Here is a 20,690-nt window from a genome sequence, read left to right as displayed (position 1 = left end):
ACGGCCGTTGATATATTAATTGTGGTGCACTGGGTGGAACGAGATATAGCTCAGTGGATCCACCGGCGAGGATCGGTCCTAAACCGACTGCGATTCAGGCGAGCGCTCTACCACTGGGCTACATCTCCCCCCCCCCCCCCCCCCCACCACTACTACAACTGCAACTACTATAGTAGTGTCGAAAATAGAATAAAAATGATTTTAGTCAATTATTTCTTTCATATACGTAAATATTTTGTAAATACCTATTTAATGATACTCTACCTAATTTAGCATTTACTTGTTTGAGCTCTCATTGATGTACAAGGTGGTGTTTACTCTTGAAATTAAAATAAAGATGTCAATTATGACCAGCATATTTAGTGAATATAAATTCAATATAAGTACCGTACATTAGAAATTTACACAATCTTGCAACCACTTAAAGGTGCTATATCATAGTTATATGTGAGCATCTGTTTGTGATAAAGATTCTCCAATAAAATCTATTTTTAACTAGTAAATAAAATTATTTCCTATAATCATTTATGGGCATATAATTGAAGGTGTAGTTTTTAAATGTTAAAGCAAAAATTAATAAAAACATGATTTGCAATAGCTGTCATTATGCAACTTTGAGATAGCACCTTTAATACCGGTATAATAGATCACAAACTCAAAATGGTTTTTGACAGTTTTGCTCAAAAGTTACTTATAAATGTCTACACACATTTGTTTTGGAGAGAAATAGGGGTAAACTGTCATGAATGCCAGACAACTCGGCCCGGGGGACAACTCGGCCCAGACAACTCGGCCCACGTCAAGACAGCTCGGCCCAGAGTTCTGAGACAACTCGGCACACGTCGAGACAGCTCGGCCCAGAGTTCTGAGACAACTCGGCCCACCGCGAGACAACTCGGCCCGGAGTTGAACAATATTGTTGAACAAGTGTTGTTTTTTAAATTAAAGTATTCTCACAGAAATAAAAGAATGTGTTTTTTGTTTTTTGTTAAATTGATAAATTGTTGATCCATTTAGCCTTCGACGGTCTTAGAAGAGGAACACAAGTTCAAGGACTATGTGGACCGCACCTGGATGAGGAGCAGCGTGTGGTCTGTGAACGCCTGGTCAGTCTTCAACCAGAGTGTGAGGACCAACAACGATGTGGAGGGCTGGCATCACCGACTGAACCACTGTGCCCTTGGAACAGCCCCTCCCTTCTACAAGTTGGTTCCCATGCTCCACACTGAAGCCAGGCTGGTTCCTCTGACATGCCGGTTCGTCTGAGAGGAAGATGCGATGGCGACAGAGGAAGGCTTTCAGGAATCTGCAGGGGAAAATATTCGAACTGTGGGGACGCTACACAGATGGTGAAGTGTCCACTTCGAGATTCCTGTCTGCCTGTGGAAAGCTGTACGCCCCTGTTGCACACTGACTTTTATCTTTTGTTGGACGTTTTATTTCTATGTTCTTTTGGTGATTGGTGTTTTATTTATTTATTATAACTATTTATGTATATGTGTTCTGTTGGTATGTGCGTATGTATTTAATGTAATAAATGTGGGAATTTGGCAAATGGTGTCTTTTGCGTTATTTCTATAGTACAATACTTCTAGAAACCCATCCGACACTACGATATGCGCCTACGACATACACGATTGTCATTCTTAATGGTGACCATATAGTTAGCAGTATCTATCAGTATAATGCATTATTATTACTACGACATGGCCAACTATCATACTTAACACGCATATAATGTCTCACAGCAGTCTATCAGTCTAATAATGGGGCCGAGATGTCTGGGCCGAGTTGTCCCCTGGTCCGAGTTGTCTGGTCCCCAACTGTCATCAGAAACTCACATATTGTAACAGCAATGAAATTGACACATGTTGACCATTGTTATAGTCTGTTCCCATAAAGTGCACAAATCACCTGTTTACTGACATCTTTCTTTTTAATTTCATGAGTAAACACCATCTTGTACATCAATGAGAGCCAACACAAGTAAATGCTAAATTAGGTAGACGATCATTAAATAGATATTTACATAAAGTTTACTTGTCTGTAGTCGCACACCCTAGTGTCAGCCCGCGAAAATTAATTATAATTCTGGTTAATCTACAAACCTGCAACACACTTAGACCACGTTTTTATAAAATGGAGTAAAAAAGAAAGTTTTATATCGATAAATACCATGGGAATCCCCGTGACTCAATTACTTGAAATAATTTTGAAAGTTAGTATTCTGAAGTCACCGGTAGATGTCGTTCGAAGCACAGAAATGCCTATGTCACGACAAATTTCCCAGAGTGCACACAGACTTGGGGTGCGTTCCTTTCACCTCTCCTGGGCATGGTCCAACTGTTCTGTCCTCTCCAGATATCGTAAGACTTATTGGTACTACATTATATTGCTACTACCTACTACTACTACTACTACTACTACTACTACTGCTGCTTCTGCTGCTGCTACTACTACTATACTACTACTACCTACATACTACCTACTAACTACTTCCACTTTTGCCTGTGTTCAGTGCGATAAATTTAGCTGCATATTTATTATAAGCACACTTTTGTAAGCCTAGCTAGTTCAATGCAACCGAAACCCCGTGTCGCCGTGGTATTGCGGAGCGGAGCGGATAATTTTGTCATGCTCATATATCACGGAAGTTTCGAGCATGTCTGTCCCGAGTCTTGTCTCTGGATAGCCAGGGGCCTGACTCGGGACAGATGTGGTATTGCTATGAATAGATCGTGCAGTGCATCACAACAAACCTACGTACAACAGCGTGTTAGGTCCGCTCTCTGTGGATAAACTAGTATCATTGTCACCTAGCCATTTAGCTAATTAAATTTTGGTCCTGGGTTGAAAAACGTACCTGATAAAACAAGTGTGTATTTCTCTCCTCTTGAATATATATATGCGTCAATATAATAATGCTTAGGCCTACTTCCAATGACTAGTTGCAGCCGGGTCTCCCTCTCTGAAATCCATATGTGTGTTAAAACCGTTATTGTAACTGAGTTCAAGGTCTCTCAACCAGGTCAATACGTTTTGTTCCGCAGCGGAGTATTCAAAATATAATTGCAGAATGACAGAAGGAAGGGAAGGGAATTCTATTTACATGCCCCTCTCCACAGAGGTTCAGGCACGCCCACCCCGGATTTAGCCTCTGACTTCGCCAGTGACCAATTCCGGGGCAGGAGGGGGGGGGGGGGGGGGGGATGATTGAGTTTGAGGTGGGCGGAATTTGGAAACAAGCCATTTAGTGGAGTCCAGCGAGAGCGCGGACCAAATAGCAGACACCAAGTGAGGTCAAGCTGTGATTGGCTGAATTTCGATTCCTTGGGAAGCTTGTCAAAAGTCTAAGTCTGCATAGAATAACTGCATACCAAAACATGTTTGGACTCTAAAAGTAGACCCAAAAGTAGTAAGACTGCTCGGCCGAAAGGATTTTAAGGTGATTTTGAGCAACTGATCGGGCACCAAAGTAAAATACGTCGGACTGTTTATAAAAAAAATAAAAATAACCATAGAATTTTGAGGTCGATCGCAAAAGTTTTAAAGTCCAACTAGCCCAAAAAGGAGGATAATACCTGTCCTAGTAAAGGTTGGCGTCTAGGGTGATCCGATGCAGTTGGAGGAGTCAATATCCGTGAAGAAGTGCCGGTAGGGGCTAACTGCTAGTTGCCTGACCAATGGACGGTAGTTGGCCCTCGATATCGTCTTCACGATACGATGTATCGTCGGGTTGTCCATTTCTTTCAACAGCATTCCCTGATGGTAAACTCCGGCTTGGTGTATGGTGAGAATACACGCCTCCTCCTTGTCACGCAGTAGGGTTCTGGTGATGGCAAACTCTCCCTCTGGGCTCCTTGGGAACTTGACCCAGGTTGTTGGTCTGGGATTGATATAAAGTTTGGTGACGTCCTCCAAGTTCATCCTCACGAGGTTAGCATACCGCTGTTGAAGTTTGCCGGCCTGTAGTGTCCACTGTTTGGTTTGTGGGTCGTCGGGTTTCGGCGGTTGTAACGGTTGCCTTAGCTTGTCCGGTTGGCCGGGGAGTGGTCGCCTTCCGTTTCACTACAGCCGTTTTTCGGGCCTGCGCCTCAACGGGTGCCGCCTGTATAATCGGCGGCACATCCGGAAGCGCTGAAGTAGTGGCCTGTGGAGTTGGTCCATCTTGGTCCATCCTAGAAGTCCGGTCGTCCGGGGCTGGTGCCTCTTCAGATCCAGTCTTCTTGGGGGGGGGGGGGGGGGGGTGGGTGGCGAAGCAGAAGGAGCCGCTGCCGGCGGTTTAGCCGCCGGTTTTGTCTCCCCCTGAGCCTTCCCTGGCGCACGTCTCCTCTCCCTCCACCTTCCTTTCTTCGGTGGTACCGTGACCCGGTGTACGTAATCCGGTACTCTAGCAAAGCTCCGTATGAATTCATCAGTCCCCCCAGGTGGGGGGGGGGGGGTAACTCGAGAGAAACTGGACATACATCCGTCTTCATCGTGATTCAAATTGGAAGTGTGAATGACAGAAGTATTCGATCTAACAACGGGGCGGCATATATAACATATCTCACCTGGCGCTAAGTATAAAAGAATATATTATAAAAGAAGAAAACGGACTGGTCAGAGGGGAGTGTAAGGCCGTCACACCGAGTGAACCTTTTGTCTCACTAACCAATGACCATTACAGCTGAGACCAGGTAGTCGATGTATGCCAAGGACATGGAAAGGTTTTAAAATGATAATAACAAGAAAACGTTTTTAAAATGATAATGACAAGAAACTGACAAGGGAGAGACAAAAAGAGGGAGGGAAACAGGGAGAGAGAGAGAAAGGGAGCGGGAGACGGGGAGAGATAGAGGGAGAGAATAGAGAGAGAGAGAGAGAAAGAGAGGGAGGGAGAGAAAGAGGGGAAAGAGAGAGAGGAAAGGAGAGGGGAGTGAGAGACGGAGAGAGAGATAAAGGGAGAGGGAGGCGGGGGGGGGGGGCAGAGACAGACAGAGATAGACAGAGAGAAAGGGATAGAGAGAGAGAGAGAAGGATAGATAGAGACAAAAAGGGAGGGAGAGAGAGGGAGGGAGGGAGACTGAGAAGAAGAGAGGGAGACAGAGAGAAAGAAAGGGAGACGGAGAGAGAGAGAGAGAGATATAGATAGATAGATAGAAAGAGGGGGAGGGGAAAAAAGAGGGAGGGAGAGAGAGAAAGGGAGAGGGAGAGAGAGAGAGAGAAATGAAACCGGCCGCTGTCACATAAGCTACTTCTACCGAAGCACGGAATATTTTACACGAAGACAGTACATACCACAGCCTTTGGTTTGCCCGTCTTGCGTTCCATGGCATACGAGGCAAACAACCACAAAAAATTAAGAAACTGATGTGCTATACCCCCGCTGCGACCATCACACCAATTTCAACAAAAAGTTAAAGTTTGTTTTGTTTAACTACATAACTAGAGCACATTGATATATGTACGTAGCCCAGTTGTAAATCGATCGCTTGAATCATGCGCGGTCGGTTTAGGATCGATCCCAGTCGGTGGGCCCATTGGGCTATTTGTCGTACCGCAACTGGCATATCATAGGCCATTAATTACTCAATGTGCTCTAGTGCTGTTAATAAACAAAACAAACTTTAACTCTGTTATCCATTGTTACGTCTAACCTTTGGCCGAATCGTTATCAGATTAAAACAAGACAAGCGGGGCAATCGTTTTAATATAAAGCCGAGAATACACAATGCAACTAACACGTTGAAACGTGTTCCCTTGTCGATGCCTATGGATAAGTGACAGTGAAATGAATACGTATTAATGTCATCGCCGCACATTTTAATCTACGGCTATCTGGTGTCTAACACACGGCTATTTCGATGTTTTGTCGAGAAGGCGCAGCACAAGCTACTCCTATCAAAAAGCGTAAAAAAGGACAGAACATACCACGGCCTTTGAAACCCATCTGTAGTACAGAGCTCGCTGATGTGCGATGAGTCATACAATCGATCGCCATTGATAGACTCTGGTACCCCCGCCCCTACTCCCCAGTCTTCGCAGCCTATGCTCCATGACTGGTATATCAAAGGCCGTGGTATGCACTGTGCTGTACCCTTAGTTAAAGTGCGTAAATAAAAAAAGTAAAGTTTGTTTTATTTAACGACGCCACTAGAGCACATTGATTTTTTTTATCTTATCATCAAACATATGGTAATTCTGACACTGTTTTTAAGAGGAAACCCGCTGTCGCCACATATGCTACTCTTTTACGACAGGCAGCAAGGGATCTTTTATTTGCGCTTCCCACAGGCAGGAACACTCACTCAGGGTTTGGAGTCGGTATCTGGATTAAAAATCCCATTCCTCGACTGGGATCCGAACCCAGTACCTACCAGCCTGTAGACCGACGGCCTAACCACGACGCCACCGAGGCCGGTAATGCGTAAATATTATTTTCTGTAGGTGTGGTATATGTAACGGTAGCAAATGTAGAAATAAAAACATGGCTGTAATTCAAAACTAACCGTGCTGAGGTGTCGTTAAACTATTCCGTTGGGTTTTTTTTTTTTGCGTTTCTAAAAGTCTCACATTGTATGTCGGGCTTTATTTCTATTTATCCGATGCATGCACCCAATTACGTGAAGACATGCAGGCCCTGCGAAAAACAGTATGAGTAAGGTATCGTGTTTTTATTATTTCTATTTGTTAACTGTTTATTTTGATTATACGTAATTAAAGACATCACTACCACTGAATACAATACAATACAATAACTTTATTTCCATGTTCATATATGTATAATAAAAACATAGTCCGGTTGACCAGCAAAAATAAAATACATAAAATTAAACGCTAACATCAAAAAAACTAAACTACAACTCTTGTTTAATAAAGTACATGTAGTGTAACAGGTTCTATTGTCTTTTGTCTGTTCTTCGATATTTGGTTAATTAAAATAAATAAATATTATTAAGTGGCAGGGGGTCTAGTTAGAAGGCTAGTTCGTGCCGTGTCCAAATCTGAGCAAAGTTGTGCGACTGTAATGAGTTGTGTTTTAGGGCAGTTGATGATATAATAACATTTTTCGTATTTATTTAGTGTTTGGAATATTGGGAATTCTTGTGCGAGTGTAATAAAATATTTTCTTCTGTTCGTTTCTAGCTGTTTGCAGTCCACGAGAAAATGTGCCTCATCTTCCACTGCCTCTTTGCAAAGCTTGCAGAGTCGGTCTTTTCTGAGAATATTGTGATACCTGCCTCTTTCGATTTCGAGGCGGTGTGCACATATTCTAAGTTTAGTTACATGTCTTCTTAGGTTACAATTATTTAATGTTTCGAGGTATAGGGCAAGTTGATATGGTCGTACTATGTGTTTATACTATAAAAGTTTTTCGGAGTCTTTTAATTTTTGTTTAAAGTATTGCCTGTAGTTGTGTTGTAGTTTTTCAGTTACTAGTTTGTTGAGAGTTTTCTTGTTTTTTGGTGTAGTGTCAATAGCTGTTATGTCGATGCAGTTTTTCTTAAGCATGTTTGCTGTGTAGTTGTGAAAGCTGTTTTTTTTATTGTTATCGAGTAGCTTGCTGTATTGAGCTGCATCAAGTAGAAGTGTGCGTTCTTGAGGTAGATTTTGTAGATGTGCCCAGTAGCTTATAATTTTCTTATTTATTTCATTTATTAGTGGGTAGCTGCCTTGTTCACTTTTACATGCAATATTGGTTGTGTTTCTTCCTACCTGTAAGTTGAATTTGCAAAATTTTATATACTCTTCAAAAGAAGAAACGCAAAACCACATTGTCGTAACATTTGGAGAATTGATTTAATTATTGAATGGTGAGTCCGATAATTACCAAATGTTGCAGGATTGTTCACAATTCACTCTAGTCCATTGTGAGTAAGTGATAGGACACACCACCAAGGTCAAGGTCATCTGGAGTCAATACCGGGTGTGGCCTCCGCGTGTGTTGACAACTGCCTGGCACCGCCTGCCCATTGAAGCAACCAGAGTACGGATGACGTCCCGGGGGATGGTGGCCCACTCGGCCTGCAAGGCTGCTGCCAGCTCGGGCAGGGTCTGGGGCTGTGGTTGTCGCTGTCGGAGGCGTCGGTCCAACTCGTCCCATAGATTCTCAATTGGGTTCAAATCCGGTGATATCGATGGCCAAGGAAGGACATTAATGTTGTTGTTCTGTAGGAAAGCCGTTGTGAGACGTGCTGTGTGAGGCCTGGCATTGTCATGTTGGAACACTGCGTTGGCGTTGGCCATAACTGGAACGATGTGTGGCCGGAGGATCTGGTCAATGTAGCCCTGTGCATTCAGGTTGCCCTGCACGTGGACCAGGTCAGTTCTGCCAGTGTGTGAGATGGCTGCCCACACCATGACACTACCCCCGCCGAATCTGTCCACTTCCTGCACGCAGTTTGCCGCATAACGTTCACCACGACGCCTATACACGCGACATCTTCCATCATGACGTCGGAGCAGAAATCGGGACTCGTCACTGAACCACACCTGTCTCCATCGCAGTTGAGGCCATTGTCGATGAATCTGGCACCACTGCAGTCGGAGTCGACGGTGTTGTGGTGTTAAGATGACACCTCGAACTGGACGTCTGGCACGAATTCCTACCTCACGTAGGCGGTTCCGTACGGTCTGGTCGGATATCCTGCGCAAACCTGGTATTGCTGCGGCTGTGGAGGTGGCAGTAGTCAATCGTTCCCGAAGGTGGCGTACCCGGATGTAGCGGTCCTGCCCGGGGGTAGTGACCCGTGGTCGACCGGATCTATGGAGGTCACGTGTTGATCCATGTTGCTGGTAACGGTCCCACAGTCTGGAGATGGTGCTTGGGGACACATGGAATGCCCTGGCAACGGCCGTTCTGGATTCGCCTGCGTCTAGTCGGCCGATGGCATTGTTTCTCTGCGGTTCACTGAGACGTGGCATGTCCTGGATTGTCAACTGTCGGCCAGATACAGAGGCCAGGCAAGCGAACACCCTGCACTTTTATACTGTCGGTGTTCATGTTGCACGTGCAGACAACGCACGTGCAGTGGTGACATGGTTTGCACGTGGCTGCGTTTTTGCGAATATTCACATTTTGGAACTTTATTGTACAGTAGCTGCGTTTTATCGAATGTAACCGTGGGAATGTGTTTGGGACATGCAATGACCTTATATTCACAAAGCATGAACCGGTAGGAAACATAAAATCGGAGTTATAACCCATTTGTACCCTTTTACGTTTCTTTTTTTGAAGAGTATATGTACTTTTTCGAATGGTTCCGATTCTAAAATGTCTAGTAGTTTATTAGGGTCATGTATTTTCATCTTATTATTTAGTTCAATGCCCCAGATTTCACAGTTATAGAGAAGGATCGGTTTGATTAGGGTGTCGAATAGTTTGTTATATATCTGGGGAGGTGGAGGTGATCCAGAAAAGGATTTTTGGAGTCTGAATAGGGTTTTAAGTCCTTTAGTTGCAAAATCTGTTTTGGTTGTACTTAAGTTTCCATTGGTGTTAATGGTATAGCCCAAAAAGATATATGTGTGTGTCTGTTCGATTTGCTCCATGCCGTACTGAAATGCTACATGTTTTGGTTTTCCTTTCTGTATAACCATGGAGTTTGTCATTGTTGGCTATATGTGTGGAGTTCGTCTAACGCTTTTTGTAGACCTTGTTGAGTTTCTGATAAAAGTACTAGGTCATCTGCCCATAATAAATGCGACACTCTTTCATTTAGTAGGTGGGGCGAGTGGCAGTCGCTGGAGAATGTCATATCGGCTAAATATATGTTAAACATAGTGGGACTTAAATTATCTCCCTGTTTCACTCCTACTGTAGATGAGAACATGTCAGTTATTTGATTGTTAATTTTGACGGCTAGTTTGGTTTTGCTGTACATAGCTTTTAAGATCTGAAAGAATTTCCCGCCAATACCCAGTCTAAGTAATTTAAGGAGTAAGCCGGTTCTCCAAACAGTGTCGAATGCTTTGTGGAAATCAATGAAACAGAGATAAAGCTTGCTTTTTTCTGTTCAATGTATTTGTTAATCAGCGTTTTTATGATAAAAATGTTATCTGTAGTTCTTCTATTCTCTCTAAAGCCAGCTTGGTTGTCTGCTGTTAGGTTTTCTGATTCAATGTGACGTGTTAATCGTTTATTTAATATGGAGGAGAATATTTTCCCTAGACAGCTTGTAATGGTAATTCCCCTAGAGTTGTTTGGGTCTTGTTTAGATCCCTTTTTGTATATTGGTGTGATATAACCAACTGTCCAAGAGGACGGTAGTATCCCATACTGGAATACTGTGTTGAATGATTTTGCTATGGGTGATATGATGATTTCATTTCCATATTTTAACATTTCGTTTGTAACTTGGTCTAAGCCTTGTTGTTTTTCAGTGATTGTAGGGCTGTTTTAATCTCTTTGATCGTGATACTTTGGTCTAGTACATTGTTATTAGTTTGGGTGGATTCCGTTATCAAAAGTTCATCGAGCAATCTAGCATCAGATTCTATATTCACAGTTGTGTGTTGGGTAGGTTCAGCTTTTATATCTCTAAAATGTTCGTGTATTTTCTTTGCCATATTTTCTGGCAGGTTGATACTTTTGCTGGTTCTTTCTGTTAGGTTATTTATTATTTTCCAATAGGCCTGTGGGTTACTGTTGTGTAGGTTTTGGAGTTTGTCATACAACATGTTTTTTCCAGATTGTTTGTGTGCTTTCTTTGCTTTTTTTAGTTGTTTTTTTATATTGGATGTATTTTCCCCTAATTCTAGTGTTATTAGGTTCCTTAGATAGTGATTTAACAATTTCGGTAAATTTACTCTCGAGGTTTTGGATGTCTATTGGCATTTGTTTAATTTTTCGCTTTTTTGTTTTGTTATTGCAGATGCGAGTTTTGGGACATGATCTAGATGCTGCTCCAATGATTATGTTGTTGAACTTGTTTACTGCTGTTTCTATATTTGTGTAGGAGTTATTGATGGGGTCATTCATAAACGTTTGTATTTTGTATTGTGCTTCATCTCCTAGGAGACTGTTTATATATGCCATCTTGTTTTTTTCAGACAGTTGATATTTTGTATGTATTGGATGAAGTGGAATAGTGTCACTACTGGTATGGGTTATGTTACATTTCAGTCTGACAGATAGGGAGCAGTGGATAGATTCTTCTGCTAAGTAAGAGATGTAAAGACCGACTACATGTTTCATAGTTCTGTCATCGGTTAGAACATAGTCAACTGCGCTGTTTCCCTGGTAGTTGAAGCATGTGAGTTTTCCTAGATAATCCCCAGGTGTTCGTCCGTTGAGTATTCTGACACCACTTGTTTTACATAGTTCAATTAACTTTTTGCCGTGATTATTGTAAGTTATGTCCTGCGAGTGTCGTTGTCGGTATATGCTATCGGAAATGTAATCAGATGGAAAAGGTATGTGATTTGTGGGATCATGTTCTATGTAGTCTACTATAGGTAGGCGAGTATCCCCAGTCCTAGCGTTAAAATCACCCATTATCAAGACCGAGCCCTTTTTGTCTGAATGTTGACAGTTCATTTTCGAGTGTTTGGAATTGGTCCTGAAAATATGGGGAGTCTGCTGGTGGTATATATAGACAACATATATACAGATCACGTGAAAGTCTGAGCCAAAGTATGTTTTTATGAAAGTCTGAGCCAAAGGCTGTATGCGCTGCTTGTTTGGACTGTGTGTACCTGTTTATGGTATTTTGTTTTGTAGTAGATGGCTATGCCACCCGATCCCCTGCCACTTTGAGTTCTTGAGTCCTTTATGGCAAGCTTTGTTGTGTTCGAGTAACCTTCAATATTGTTTTCTGCATATTCCTTATCTCGTATATGGGTTTCTTGAACTGCAATAAAATCATGTTTTGTAAATAATTCTCTAATTTCAGGTATATCTAGGTTTTTTTTAAGTCCATCTATATTCCATGACATAAATGATAGCATGCTGTTTTGGAACATACTTAAAATAAGAAATATTGATTTAGTTGTCCCGGGAATCATACACTTACTTATACACGAAGATTACAGTAATAGTGTGTGAGAAATATATATGTATATACATGTATATATATAATTGTTTGTTTTTTTGTTTTTTGTTTTTTAAAGATAATTGTTCATTTAGATGTGTTAAGTTGAGTTTGGTTTATAGAAGACCAAGGTTTTGTTCTATTTTGTTCCTCCATGATGTAGATGTCTGTTAATACATAGTAATGGAACTATGAAATATAGGTTATACATTGTTAAGTAACTATACTATGCTAGTATTCGCTAATATACTAAGAGAAAATGTACTCCAATAAATATTTCCATAAACATGTCTATTACTAGTGTTAGTTAGTCCATAATAATGTACAGGGCCAGCTCTGGGTTAACACAAGGTTTCGCCAAACTATCAATTAAACTTCAAAGACAGAAAGCCAGTTATTTTTGATAAAATTATTTCGCCAACTTAAAATAAGATTTGCCATGTCAAAAGCAGGGACATGTCAAGACCAACCTATTAACTTTCCATTGCTGATATTTAATATCAACATGTCCCGCCCCTTTCATAAAAGTAATGGTCTCGCTCTTGAGTAGAGGACCCCGAGTAAAAACAAAAGCAGAAAGGTTAATGTTTGTTTAGTTTAAGGACATCACTACAGCACATTGATTTTCTGTCTGTGGGATTGTACATATAAACATTATTTGCTACTAATTGCGAAAATGTAGCGGGTTTCCTCTCTGAAGACTATATGTCAGAATTACCAAATGTTTGATATCCAATAGCCGATGATTAATAAATCAATGTGCTCTAGTGGTGTCGTTAAACACTTTTTTTTTTAACTTTGATATACCAATCGTGAGACACTGGTTGGGATGTCAAAATCCCAACCAGAGAATGGGTCCACGAAAGGAATTCGATTCTACGACCCTAGCATCTCGGCGAGTACTCAAATGACTAAGCTAGATCACGTCCTCCACTTCCCCCGTCCTATAGATGTTATACTTAACATTGATTCGATTCTACGACCCCAGCATCTCCGGCGAGTACTCAACTGACTAAGCTAGATCACGTGCTCCACTTCCCCCGTCCTATAGATGTTATACTTAACATTGATTCGATTCTACGACCCCAGCATCTCCGGCGAGTACTCAACTGACTAAGCTAGATCACGTGCTCCACTTCCCCCGTCCTATAGATGATATACTTACCATTGATTCGATTCTACGATCCCAGCATCTCCGGCGAGTACTCAACTGACTAAGCTAGATCACGTGCTCCACTTCCCCCGTCCTATAGATGATACACTTAACATTGATTCAATTCTACGACCCCAGCATCTCCGCCGAGTACTCAACTGACTAAGCTAGATCACGTCCTCCACTTCCCCCGTCCTATAGATGATACACTTAACATTGATTCGATTTTACGACCCCAGCATCTCCGGCGAGTACTCAACTGACTAAGCTAGATCACGTGCTTCACTTCCCCCGTCCTATAGATGTTATACTTAACATTGATTTGATTCTACGACCCCAGCATCTCCGGCGAGTACTCAACTGACTAAGCTAGATCACGTGCTCCACTTCCCCCGTCCTATAGATGTTATACTTAACATTGATTCGATTCTACGACCCCAGCATCTCCGGCGAGTACTCAACTGACTAAGCTAGATCACGTGCTCCACTTCCCCCGTCCTATAGATGATATACTTAACATTGATTCGATTCTACGACCCCAGCATCTCCGGCGAGTACTCAACTGACTAAGCTAGATCACGTGCTCCACTTCCCCCGTCCTATAGATGTTAAAGTTAACATTGATTCGATTCTATGACCCCAGCATCTCCGGCGAGTACTCAACTGACTAAGCTAGATCACGTGCTCCACTTCCCCCGTCCTATAGATGTTATACTTAACATTGATTCGATTCTACGACCCCAGCATCTCCGGCGAGTACTCAACTGACTAAGCTAGATCACATGCTCCACTTCCCCCGTCCTATAGATGATATACTTACCATTGATTCGATTCTACTACCCCAGCATCTCCGGCGAGTACCCAACTGACTAAGCTAGATCACGTGCTCCACTTCCCCCGTCCTATAGATGTTATACTTAACATTGATTCGATTCTACGACCCCAGCATCTCCGGCGAGTACTCAACTGACTAAGCTAGATCACGTGCTCCACTTCCCCCGTCCTATAGATGATATACTTAACATTGATTCGATTCTACGACCCCAGCATCTCCGGCGAGTACTCAACTGACTAAGCTAGATCACGTCCTCCACTTCCCCCGTTCTATAGATGATATACTTAACATTGATCATGATTCATGTTAACAGTCAAAAGCTTGTCAAAACGTCTTTTGGACTGCAGCTATTCGAGCTTGAATGCAATAATGGTATTGTTCAGATTCCATATAACTCGGCATTACATTCCGTCACTGTTTGGTGGTAACTGTGGTCGTATCTTGGCGGTATAGTCTAGTGAACGAAAGTAGTTAACATTGACGTGACTAAAATGTGGAGTGTGGGCTCTATAACACACACACACACACACACACACACACACACACACATACACACACAAACAGAGAGCGACGGAGAGATAGATAGATAGAGAGAGAGAGAGAGAGAGAGAGAGAGAGAGAGAGAGAGAGAGAGAGAGAGAGAGAGAGAGAGAGAGAGAGAGTAAAAAAGTAGTTTGTTTTATTTAATGACGCCACTAGAGCACATTGATTTTTTATCTTATCATCGGCTATTGGACGTCAAACATGGTCATTCTGACACTGTTTTTTTAGAGGAAACCCGCTGTCGCCACACAAGCTACTCTTTTATGACAGGCAGCAAGGGATCTTTTATTTGCGCTTCCCACAGGCAGGATAGCACAAACCATGGCCTTTGTTGAACAAGTTATGGATGACTGGTCGGTGCAAGTGGTTTACACCTAACCATTGAGCCTTGCGGAGCACTCACTCAGGGTTTGGAGTCTGTATCTGGATTAAAAATCCCATGCCTCGACTGGGATCCGAACCCAGTACCTACCAGCCTGTAGACCGATAGCCTAACCACGACGCCACCGAGGCCGGTCACAGAGAGAGAGAGAGAGAGAGAGAGAGAGAGAGAGAGAGAGAGAGAGAGAGAGAGAGAGAGAGAGAGAGAGGGGGAGAGAGAGGGGGGGGTGGGGGGGGGGGGGCTCCCAATAAATAAACTCAATATGATTATGTAAATTATTATTATTTTGTGTTTTAGGAACGTTGAAACATGGCAAGCAGCAGTTGTGAAGAGAAGCTTCACTTTATGCAATGCTGTACATGCCTGAATCAGTTCACACAGGACAGAGCGCCACAGCTTCTCCCCTGTCTTCACGCCATTTGCTCACAGTGCCTGGATAAGGCGGTGAAAGGAATAACCTGCCCACAGTGCCCAGATTCACTGCCAACTGTTCCAGCGTCCGTTCAGCTGGACTTGGTGCGATGGAATGAGCTGGTGCTTTCAAACATCAAGGAGAAGAATCCTGCTGCCTTGCTGTGCTCCAACAAAGCAGACGGTGAACCAGCCACACATTACTGCCAGGAATGCGTCTGTCTCCTGTGCAGCAATTGCTTTGATGTCCACCAGCAGTTGGCAATGACGAAGAAACACAGTACTTGTTTGTTGAACAGTATTGCCAAAAGTGATTTTGCGAAGACACTCACGTGCCCCGATCATCCTGACACTTTGTTGCGCTATAGCATTGAAAAGAAGAGTATGGCGTGTCATCAATGCACGATAATTGACAATGAATGCATGGAAGGTGCAGACGCAGGTGTAAAGGGATCCAAAAGCGAGGAAGCATTGGTTAAATCATTGGTTGCCCTCAAGTCTAACTTAACAAATGTAGAAGACTCTTTGACTGCATTGGAAAGTCAAAACCAAAGTATTGAAGAATCAAAAACAGTTTTGACAAAACAGGTACACTCGTGCTTCGATTCCCTTCAAGAGCATATTGAATCCAGACGGAACAGACTGCTGAGTAAGATCACAAACGAATTCGAAAGTATGACATCATACAATTCCGATCGCTCTGCCCGGTTAGACTCTGTTTCTAGAAGGTGGAGAACCACAGTGGATTACTGTGAACGAGTTCTGACCTTCAGTCTGCAGTCTCACGTGACTGGATCCCGAGACGTGATCACCAGAAAGCTGGAGAGTGAACTCAAAGTGGCTCCTGCCGATATCAAGACGCGCTCCTGTGACGACATATTCGTGGACCTTTCTCCAGAGGTTCTGCACTATGTGGAGACGAAAATACACAGCATTGGAAGCATTTTCCCGAAGTTCAAACACATCGTTTGCATTTTTACCAAAGCGCCAAGGGTAGGAAGCTACGAGACATTCGCGACACTGCGTTTTGAAACGCAAACACAACGTGCAGAATCAGACGATGGCTCAAGGAACGTCCGATCGCAATCCATGTCTAGCAATAACGTGCATGCATCGGGAGGGTCAAACACGCTACAGTATGCAGGTGAAGCCTCCTTGGTGTCCATTGCTGATATCACTGCGAATGTGTCAGGAGAGACGAACAAGTTGCAGTGCTGCCACGTTCATAAAATATCTGGGTGTGAGGAAGTAACGTATGGAATTACGGCACGAGTCTTGCTGTCAGGGAAGCACACGTTGACTGCGGAAGTAAAGTGTTTAGGATTTGCTGAATCCGTGCATCTGCAAGCCAGCTATGCAGGTAAGAAAGACCCTAATTCAAAAAGGGTAGAGGGGACGTTGGATGAGAGAGAGAGAGAGAGAGAGAGAGAGAGAGAGAGAGAGAGAGAGAGAGAGAGAGAGAGAGAGAGAGAGAGAGAGAGAGAGAGAGAGAGAGAGAGGGGGGGGGGGGGGGGGGGAGAGAGAGAGAGGGAGGGAGTATAATAGAAATCGGAGCAATTTATACCAGATAATAGTGACAGCCAATGAGAGATAATGTGTTTTACTTTTTAGAACATATTAAACTAGGGTTAAGGTTGTTTGATGTCTAACATATGGTTATTTGGTCAAGAGAGAAAGAGAAAATCTGACGTCACCATATAAATTACTTCCGAAGGGTCTGTACTTTCCCATAAACATAATTATAATTATAGTGATATAGTTGTCCATGGATTGCCTATAGATCCTTACCACATGTCAAAAAAGTTACTTCATTCTCCACAAAAATCTTATTAAACAAAACACTACACTACCTACATTTGGACCATTTGTGGGTTATTCAACTATAAAATACATAGAGGATATTTCATGTTTTTTGTCAAATATGATTTATATCTTATGGAGTGAAGTTTGCAATCATATCTCACGAGTCGCGCTTGCGCGACGAGTGTGATATGATTGCAAACTTCACGATAATAACCTAGCTATAGGTTACCAATTTAATCTGCAATGTTTGGTTTACCTGTACATCTGTTACCAAACTATGCTAATTTCGATGCCTGCAATACTTTTTAAAATTTATTAATTACATTGTTAAAATTCGAATCCTGCCAACTGACACTTTGTGTTTGTAAATATATTAACGTGTGATTATGGGATAATATGTCAACTGTTCGTTATTATGTTTTTAGCTACATCAGAAGATGGAGAATTATTGCTGTGTAGACTGATGACAGCTCAATTGCCGAAGAAAACTAGGATCAAACGTATGTATACTGAACACAATAAATAACGCTTTAAGGATCCGCGTGGCCTATAGCACAAATAAGAGCGGGTCCCCCTTCCAAGGATATATATTTTGCAATCCCCTCGGGAAGAGCGGGAAAAAATGACCTGGGGAAAATAAATTTACACATCACCGCGGGGGCCTCTAAAGCGCGGGGGTGGTGCACGTGATATATGTCCTTACTGGAATAGATAGTACTGGGTTACAACGCATGCCCAGGAATATGTAGGTGTACACAAACCTCCCTATAGAGCTTCCATCATAAACCAGCCACCTCAACATTCTGAGACATTATTAATAAACTATGGACATGGATATGCTTGAATAACAGTTTTGGTAGAGATGCTTGACAAATGATTTCATGCACATAGATATTCCACCACCACAATCACACAGATGCACAATCCTACGTCTGTAGCTGATAAGAACGTCAAAATATAATTGCGCACGCACACACACACACACACACACACACACACACACACACACACACACACACACTGGTGAGACCAGTAGAGCTAATTTTAATCAAATTGGGCATAGTACCACCCTCGTAAATGCTTTGACTTCACTTACTTTTTTCAATAACGTAACATAATCTTCGTCTTTATTTTGCAGAGCTTTCTTTAACTTTTGACAGAAACCGTTAAAACAAAATTCAGTAATTAATCTTAATGTTTTCCAGAACTTTCTTTGACTTTTAACAAAGATACAAGTCAATACAAATTCAATAATCTTCTTTTTTTTCCCCAAGAAATTTCCTCGACTTTTGACAAAGAAACCGTCAATACAAAATTCAATAATTTTAACCATTTGTCCAGAGCATTCGGTGACTTTTGACAAAGAAACTGTTAACACAAAATTCAATACTATTAATTTTTTTTCCAGAACTTTCTTGGACTTTTGACAAGGAAACCATCAACACAAAGTTCGTTTGTTTGCATGAAGATGGAACTCTGACGAACAAACTGCCAGGATATTGGACAAAGCTGACACGTCCCAAATCTGCAAGTCTATCAGATAAATCTGCTCGAAGCTTCAACAACTTCACTGGAGCTGTGACCAGCAGACGACTTCCCCACTCTGGGATAGTCTACTGGGAGGTGGAGTCCTCCTGGACGAAGATGGATGAGGATGTGGACTCGGTTGGCGCCATACAGCTTGCCATAGTTGATCCCAATCAAGTGAACAGTAGCGTCGAGCTGCTTGGGAAGGCCAGTTGGGGTCTCTCTCTATACCACTCCAAAATGCATGATGGCATGTGCTTTGTTCCTTCCAGTGCCAAAGCCGGAAACATCAAAGAACTGCACGATGCACTGACCTGTAGACTGGCATTCCTCCTGAACATGGATCTCAGGAAGATGTACATCCTAGACGTGAAGACAGACAAAGTGGTCGCCTTCTTTGACGAGATTGACACCATCATTCCGCTCTGTTTTGCGGCTGGGCTCTACAATGGTTGTGCGATTGAGTCATCAGTTAGGATCATCAGTGGTTGGAATCTGCATCCGAAGATGTCAACAATGAAGCTGGTTTTAAAGCTATTGGACAAAATGTCAATGAATTAGGCCCAATCCACTTAAAAATATCTCTTTCAAAACTGCGGAGTTGGTTGTAGCTCGGTGAAAGGAGGGCCATCTGCATTGCCGCAGACTGAACAAAATGTCAATGACTTAGGCTTAATCCACGTAAAAAATATCTCTTTTAAAACTTTGGAGTATATGGTGGCTCTCATAGGATGGTCACCTGCTATGTTGAAGACTGTAGCACTGATCGCCCTGATATGAATGTTTCCCCTACCAACTGATGATGACATTCATCGATGTTCTAGGTCACAATTTTACATTTGTATTTATATAATGTATTAAGTAATAAACATCCATAATTCAATTCAGTGAAAAGTGTAAATAGTGTCCTGCATACAACTACATTTGTATTTGATAAAATTAAAAGTCTGTAGTAACGACACCACTAAAGCACATTGGTTTATTAATCACTGGCTGTCAAAACATTTGGTAATTCTGACGTAGTTTTAGAGAGGAAACTTGCTACATTTTTTTCATTAGTAGCAAGGGATCTTTTATATGCACCATCTATTGGAATACCAGTCGTGGTGCACTGGCTAGAGTGATGATAAAATTAAAACAAACATATGTATTTATTATTGTTTATTATAAAAATCAAAATTCTAAATATAAATATATAGTTTCAAAAATCTATTCAACAAATATATTATATAATATGAAAAATTAACAATAAAATGCTATATATATATATATATATATATATATATATATATATATATATATATATATATTCAGTGTTCTAGCTAGCAATAAATAGAGGGGCGCTGCGCCCTGCCCGCCCTGTCGTATTTGTTACCGCACCGGCCCTGATTATCGCCGCCCTGCCCTAATTCATTGTCAAATAAAAATATACAAAATCTTGTTTCCTGTCAAAGCGTGTACAGTGTTGTTACGAGTCTGAATTCCCAACTAAAAAACGTTTGACAATACATTGTTTGGCCAGTTGTGAAAGCCGATAGCAGTAACGTGGTATGTTTTTTCTTCTTCTATTGTTAGTCGATATACTAGTAACTGCAGACGAGCGGACAGGCAGTCTTACAAAGCTTGAATGCGAAGTAATCCTCACACCGTCACGCACATAACCACACACCACCTAGCAAACACCTAGCTGAAAGTAGGCCATCATGATAAACTTCGACAGAACGTCAAACGCGAAATTTTTAAAGTAATTTTTGCCCTTGCAAATACCCAGACCAAGATACATATAGTTTTAACTGGTGTCAGTAGTCCTTATCAATGACACATTGATTGCATATTTATAATATGGCACAGAGTAAACTAGCAACACTGGTTATTTGGTCTATGTAGGTATAACTGTGTTTTGTTAAAAGCATGCCTGCTATTTAATGAAATCTATCTAGACCGTGACATGCAATAATAGCCGTTTTTAAATGCAGTGAGCAACTTGTTACAAATATATCTTTATGTCAATGTTTTAAATTT

The 20,690-nt window shown here is 41.9% G+C and overlaps 1 protein-coding gene across 1 annotated transcript; it reads left to right on the top strand.

Moving 5' to 3' along the window:
• The first annotated feature begins 2,315 nt into the window (after window positions 1-2,315).
• On the top strand, window positions 2,316-19,698 carry LOC121370271. Its single transcript, XM_041495407.1, has 4 exons — window positions 2,316-2,366; window positions 15,225-16,698; window positions 17,567-17,641; window positions 18,550-19,698. The coding sequence occupies exons 2-4, from the start codon at window positions 15,237-15,239 to the stop codon at window positions 19,227-19,229; spliced, it is 2,217 nt and encodes a 738-aa protein (XP_041351341.1). The 5' UTR covers window positions 2,316-2,366; window positions 15,225-15,236; the 3' UTR covers window positions 19,230-19,698.
• Window positions 19,699-20,690: the final 992 nt, after the last annotated feature.

Source organism: Gigantopelta aegis, chromosome 1 (genome assembly GCF_016097555.1).
Source record: "Gigantopelta aegis isolate Gae_Host chromosome 1, Gae_host_genome, whole genome shotgun sequence".
NCBI lineage: Eukaryota > Metazoa > Mollusca > Gastropoda > Neomphalida > Peltospiridae > Gigantopelta > Gigantopelta aegis.
The sequence above is the reverse complement of the archived record's forward strand: the minus strand, read 5'-3'. Positions and strand labels throughout refer to the sequence as shown.